General features: G+C 45.8%; 1 protein-coding gene across 1 annotated transcript in view; it reads left to right on the top strand.

Moving 5' to 3' along the window:
* chd7 (chromodomain helicase DNA binding protein 7) overlaps positions 1-4401 on the top strand; it is a 95062-nt gene extending 90661 nt beyond the window's left edge. The window contains exons 36-40 of the mRNA XM_008433709.2: positions 1-189; positions 282-422; positions 782-886; positions 966-1146; positions 1215-4401. Coding sequence (XP_008431931.1) covers positions 1-189; positions 282-422; positions 782-886; positions 966-1146; positions 1215-2197 — 1599 coding nt within the window. The 3' untranslated portion in view covers positions 2198-4401. The remainder of the gene's footprint in view (positions 190-281; positions 423-781; positions 887-965; positions 1147-1214) is intronic.
* Positions 4402-6981: the final 2580 nt, after the last annotated feature.

The raw sequence follows: 6981 nt of genomic DNA, 5'->3' as shown, positions 1-6981 counted from the left end.
GGAGTGGAGGCGGTCCAGGAAGCGCCCCAGTCTCACAGACCGATCAGCGTCCCCGAGCAGAGCCCCAATGCCCGCTCTCTGGCCTCGGGCAGCCTGGAGGAGGAGGAGACGCCCGTCTCCAGCAAAGACCTGGGAGAGTGGCTGAGACAGCATCCCACCTACACCATGGACATGACTGGATTCACACCAGTAAACGCTCATTTACTCATTGTTTCGCTGAYGTTTCTCAGTTCTTTAACTTTGCTGTGCTTCACAYCTCACCTCTCTGTTCTCGTTTCTAGAAGAGCGAGGAATTGCTGTTATCTCAGTTCTCCAAGCCCAAGCAGAAGCGCCATCGCTGTCGAAACCCCAACAAGATCGACATCAACACGCTGACCGGGGACGAGAGAGTCCCTGTGGTCAACAGACGGAACGGACGCAAGGTAAACGTCTGTTTCAGCGCGCGTCTCCGAAACAACAGGAGAAAATACAGCAATACGAAGAAGTCAAATTATAATTAATTTGTTACTTTTGGGGCCATTTATGTTTTAGTTTTTGTATGTCATAAGTTCTATGAATATAGTTTCTCCTTTAGGCAGTTGGAATGTACTTCAGTTGACATAACCAACGTAAAGTTTTACAAAGAGTCTAGTTGGTAGTGCATTCAASAAACAATTTGATGAAGCCTGTGGTTGTAACTTACTAATGTTGTAAAGAAATAAAGCAGAAGAGGGTTCTGAGGAACAAACGCCTGATGGTCAAGATGACGATCGGTTGATCACTTCTCCTTCCTGGTTTTTAGATGGGTGGGGCCATGGCTCCACCAATGAAGGAGCTCCCCAGGTGGTTATTGGAGAACCCGGAGTTCTCCATCGCTCCTGATTGGACAGACATCGTCAAGCAGTCGGTGAGTGTCTCCTCCGTATCGACTCTGCTGCGGTTTTCCTCAAGTCGCCTTCTGACCACAGACCTCCTCCTCCTCTCAGGGTTTCCTCCCGGAAGCCATGTTTGACCGCCTTTTGACCGGCCCTGTTGTCAGAGAGGAAGGCGTCCGTCGTCGAGGGCGGCGACCCAAATCGGAGATAGTGAAGGCAGCCGCCGCCGCCCAGGCCGCAGCGGCAGCGCAGGCTGCGCAGGCATCGCTGGCGTCAGCCGCTTCCTCCGCAGGTACAGTTCTGCTCCGGACGGAGTCGRATCTGATCTGGGCTCAGTTTAACTCCGCTTGTGTCCCGCAGGAGGAATCAACCCGCTGCTGCTCAGCAGCCTGTTCGGAGGGATGGACCTGTCGTCCCTCCAGAGCCTTCAGTCGCTCCAGTTGGCTGCTGGTCTGATGGCCTTCCCGCCGCCAGCTGACCCCAAACAGTCCGCCGCCAACGCCGCCGCCGCCTCCATGCTGCCACTCATGATTCCCGGCATGGGAGGGCTGCCCAACATGGCCGCCGCCATTCCCAACATGTTCAGCCTTGGAGGACTATTTGGAGGCAACCTGGCGGCCGCCGCTGCTGCCACCGCCGCTTCCAACGCCAATGCCGCTTCCGGAAACACCAACGGGACGCCGGAGGGAGACGGAGGCAACAGGGAGGAGACGGCAAAGAGGGAGAAGGAGGCRAGAGACCACGGAGATGAGATGGGAGAGGATGATGACGACGAAGAAGAGGAGGCGGCAGAGGAAGAGGAGGAGGGAGCGAAAAAGACCAAGAAGAGGAAGATGGAGGGAGAAGTTGCTTCAGAAAAACCAGAGAAACCYGTCAGCAACATGTCTGGTGCCCCCAAGATGGTGACCGCCGAGGCTCCAGCAGAGGTTTCCATCAACGGCGACACAGCCGCCCTGCTGGCCGCCGCCGGCATGTCAGCCAACTCCCTGGCGTTCAACCCTTTCCTGCTGTCCACCATGGCGCCCAGCCTCCTCTACCCCTCCATGTTCCTCCCGCCGGGCCTGGCCGGCCTCAGCCTGTCCGGCTTCCCCACCGCCTCCCTCGCCGAGCTGCAGAGCGCCATGGCCGGGGCGCTGGGCGACAGCGCCGCCACCCCAAACCCGCCGAGAGACGGCGAGGGGGACAAGAGGGACGACGGGAAGGCTGATGAAGACGAAGAGGAAGAGGAGGAGGTAGAGGAGACGGACTCTGCGGAGCAGAAAGGGGAAGGAGCGATGGGCGGAGGATTGCCGGAGGAGGCGGCGGTTGCTGCGGCGTCTCCCCAGAACGGAACAAGTGACTGAAGCGGAAAAACGTTGAGAAAAAAAAAACTGACTGGCCTTGAACACTTCCTCCCTCTGTTGCACGTTTACACGCCTCCAACAGAAATATCCAAACTATTACAAACTTCTTTTTTTTTTTCTTTGACCTTTTGTTGACGTTTTCTATTTCACGTTTTTGTCGTTTGACCAGGTGTATTTACTATGCGTCAGAGAGGACGAGATGTGTTTGTATTAAGTTAAATCTCTCTGATCGATAGTGTAGTCAGGGAAAAATCCTCAGYCGAGCTCGGCTCTCCTTCAAAGACTGTTTCCTTCTCTCCGGTCGGTGCGCGCCGTCAACTCTGCACCCACCTCTTATTTGTTTAGTTGTTTTTTTTTTTGTTTGTTTTTTTCTTTTTTCACAAAATAGGACTTCACATGTTTCCAATAGTACTATTATTCTATTATTATTGCTGCTTTCAGCTCTCGAGTCATTTATGCCTCCCTCTCCTTTTGTCTGGACTGATATGTTGTTGCCGGCAGCGTCTCATCCAAACCAGGAGAAGAAGCTCCTGCTGCTTCTTCTGACGTCAGTTCTCAAAGAAAAAAAAKAAAAAACAGAAAAAGAAAGAAAAACAGCATTACAGCTCATCCTGCTGTCTGTCTGATAAAGCTGCTGCAAAATGAATCGATAGAGATGCTCTGTCTTAGAGCAGATGTTGTTTTAAGTTCTCACATATCAGACCAGGTAGACTCTGATGAGGAAATCAAACCAGACTCTCTCCGTCTCTCCACCATCCAGGCGTATACTTGATGAAGAGCAGCACACACGTTCAGGAGGCTACCACTACACACTAACCCCTCGTAGGTCATGTGACTGTTTCTCCTGTTGGTTTTTTGTTTTTTTTCCCCCTTTTTTCCTCGTTTTGACTGTTTGTGTGCACGCTGAATCGATACTGTTAAACCCAGTCCCACACTGAAAACCAGTCTGGAGTCTTTCCTACTGCCACATCCGATTGGTGTCTCTCTCCTTTTGGAGGCGGCTGCTTGTTTTTCTTTTTGTTTGGTTTTGTTTCGTCTTTCCCGGGGTTGCCGGGCGGGCTGGGTCCTGCCGCCGGTCAGGCCTTCTGATTGGTCCGCTTCATGCTGCCAAAACCCAGCCACCACCACAACCACCACCCCTGTTCAGAAAAGGGGGGGCCTTCGTGAATGAATTTGGAGCGGCGGTCCAAAGCAAGGGATGCAACGTTTCAGGTCGATTCGTTAAAGAGGTCGTTGCGTCATTTCCCGGTCGCTGCCCCGTCGAAATGTAGTTTTAATCCTCSTCCACGTCCCGGTAGCTCCAGACCAAGTGCTGCTCCCCGTGGCGACCTCCTTCTTTAAAGACTGTTTGCTTTAGTCACACACACTGACACCAGGCCTGGCCACAAACACAGGACTGAGACAGGACTTTTCAAAGTTTCTACATGTAGTTCAACTCTGCTCGCTAAGTTAAGTTTATAAGTACTTGAAAGCACGAGTGGTGCTTAATTTATTCCCCCCCTCACCCCTCCTACAAACAAACCCTCAAAGGCCAGTTCTAGTGTCTGAGAAGAATAAAGTGCTGCAAGTGGTTCCAATATTTAAAAGTACATTTTAAAAACGACAAGCCCTGCGGCCAGGAAGAGAAGCGAGTCGGAGGTCTTCGTCCCGCCGCCCATCCCTCCACCCACGCCAACCACCACCTCCCAACCCCCCACCGTCACAAAGATCCTCGTTCTCCTCTCTAACGCTGAGACAGCAATAACCGAGGCAGCTTTTGAATGTTCCAACATCACTCTCCCAACACGCTCACCCTATGAATAACCACAAGTGTCGTATGAGTAGAGAAGCAAACTGTAAATGAGGACAAAATAAGTACTGCAATCAATTTTTTTGTCTCACTCTTTTCCTGTTGATGCACTGGTGTTAAAGAGTAAAGTTAATCAGGTACCTTTATTACTTAGCTACTTTTCTTGAAAACAAAGGACATTTTGTTACTTTTAGCCAGCAAGCTGAAGAGCATTACCTCAAAATTCTTATCTAGCCTTGAAGTTTACAGACATACCATGTAAATGTTTTTGTTTTTCTTGTTTTTTTTTTCCTTTTTTCTTTTTTGGTTTGTGTAATTTTTTTTCTTTTTTTTTTTTTTGAGACATCATGTATGATGAATTGTAGCTATGATGCTTTTAATAAAAGTGAATCATGATATTCGCCTAGGAAACCAACTCTCTGCCTTTGTCTCATTATTTACAGCAAACAAACCTGAGCGAAATACATGCAAAAAACAGAATAGGGTTCAGCAATTATTTAAGGCTGTGCAACATGGCAGTTGCACCTTATTCTTTTATTTTTCTCCACATTTCCCCACCTTACTGATGTGTTTTCCAGTTGAATTGTGCAGAATAATCGTCGCTGCACGTGTGGAATTTTTTWWTTTTTTTTAATTRGTTACATTTTTACACCACAAAGCTGGCACTTTTACAGGGTGGGGACACTTTTGAGAGCCACTGTGAATAAATTTCAATAAATTTTATGTTTCTGCAGGGTCATAAAAAGTCTGCTTTCAGGCTTTTAAGATCTCGCAAATATTCACAGAACGAGCTGTTGTGTTGGAAAATATTTTGAGTCTTAAATGTGAATATTTTTGCTTATTTAAAGGAAATATTAAGGTATAATGACAAAACAGCTTTATATTTAATAATTTATCTTCTGACATTTCATCTTTACCACAAAGGGCTTGAAAATATGGCTTACACCAGTTTCAGGAAACTGAATTAAAATAGGGCAGAGTATATTAAACCTAGCCTGAAAAACAATTTCAGTGGATTAGCCTAAAACTAATCGTTACTGTAAAGGGCATTAAAGTTTAATAACTAAAGCGCAAAGAAAGTCAAAATGTGTTTAGCTTATTGTACGGTAGTCGGGAAGTGCCGACCAACGTTACAAAATTTTAAACACTTTTCTAATTTTTATGTATTTATTAAATGAGTGATATTGGTGTTGCTTTTTGTCCAGATTCCCATCAGACTGGAGTTTGATCTCCAGGTCTGRTCGCAGGWTGATTTATCCTCATACTTAAACYGAAGCTGTTTCWWCAAGCTACCTGCAGTTTGTGCTAAAGTCAGTGATCTTAAATATTATATTAGTAAACATGGCCACAGAAGAGCTCCATATAATGCGGGGTTAAAAAGGTTAAATGTTATGGACGAGCTCCTAAATTTGCATTTGCTCCAAACCATCCGTTACCCAAATAAATTTTCTGCATGACRGGGAAAGGGAATAAAAATTTGTTTGTGATGAGGAAATAAAACACTGTTTTCCCTCTAGCAGCTAAAAATGTCTGCTTGGCTCTTAGTACATTGGTAAGGATTYAGAAAAGTGTAAAATATTGAGCTATTGTGGCTGCAGATATTGCACAACTTTACGAACATATAGCCTAATATGTGCCAACCATGTTTTCTTTGGGCATCTGTTTACACAGCCAGCTATGACTGTTCAGACGGTGCATGGAGGTAGAAGGTCATGTGCCATCAATGACCTTCCTGCATGAAACTCACCCAGGACAGAGGATGTGAAAGATTTCCAATAAGAGAAACTGATTTAAAAGCAAAATAGTGGGGGAGAAAAAGCAAAAACACAAAGTTTCAGTAAAGCTTTCTGACTGGTTTTCACACTGCTTTACTTTTCTCTCAGGCAGCAGCAGTTTTTGCACAGAAAGATCACAGAGGAGTCTTCAAAGGCTCGTAAAATTTTTTTGCATAAACTGTGATGATTAGAGTTCCCACACATCCCTTAAAATATGGAACCTTCCCAAATTTGATGATTAAATGGTGCACAATTTCTTGAATCAATTTGGGATGCGTTACGTTGCACACTTCCTGGACTGATTTGTTTTGGTCTAAGGCTAGGTGAGAATGGTGTCTCATTCATTTAGTTTGGATCCTTGTATGGACAGTTAGCATCTCTTTTGGAATATAACAGATTTTGACCCTCAAACAAACCAAAGTAACAATGAGCAACCGCTGGCCGGTACATGGTGCTTCCTGGAGTCACATTTCCTCACAATGGACCTGAGTGTAGAAAATTTGAATCACGGGTTGATAATCTTGTCGCAAGGCTAGTATGACCCATTCAGTGGCAGACAGCTCCATGTCTGGCAGGTATGAGATGGTCAGAGTAGAGTAGCATTTATGTGAATTTCTTTATTTTATTATTCACTGTCACATCAATAATGGACATCGTAAAGTAAACGTTTGTGGCTAAAAAGGTTTTTACAATTTATAATTGTTATTTGTAATAAATAATCCTAATTCTTTCTTGAGACTATGATTWTTACAAACCACAGCAGGTGAATCACTTTGCACATGGCCACTTTCTTTATTTTTCAGATTGAAAAGTGTCAACGCCATCTGCTGATTAGTTTATGAAGCCTTGTTGGTCTTTGGCTCTTCAAATCAGGATTTGTGTTAAATGAACATACCAAGAGCGAATAGCACTGTCCCTTTAAGTTGTTKGGAAACCTGAATTGTTGAAGAATCACAACAAGTGGTTCATTTAAAAGGTGTCAGGCTTTGGTTTTTACCCCAGAGGTTTGCAGAGTTTGTGTCCCGTCAAGGCGCCTGTGATTCGCTCGGCCACGTTTAAAGGTACAAGCCTGGAKGATTACATAATRTGACCTTTCCAACACACCAGCAGTTCAAATTCTCATGACCGCCACGGGAAAGTCGGCTGTGGCATGAAACACAATGAATTCAGCCACAGAAAATTTCCCCAAAAGCAAAAAAAAACTCTTAGGGCGAGCCTGA

Source organism: Poecilia reticulata, linkage group LG17 (assembly GCF_000633615.1).
Source record: "Poecilia reticulata strain Guanapo linkage group LG17, Guppy_female_1.0+MT, whole genome shotgun sequence".
Classification (NCBI taxonomy): Eukaryota; Metazoa; Chordata; class Actinopteri; order Cyprinodontiformes; family Poeciliidae; genus Poecilia; species Poecilia reticulata.
The sequence above is the reverse complement of the archived record's forward strand: the minus strand, read 5'-3'. Positions and strand labels throughout refer to the sequence as shown.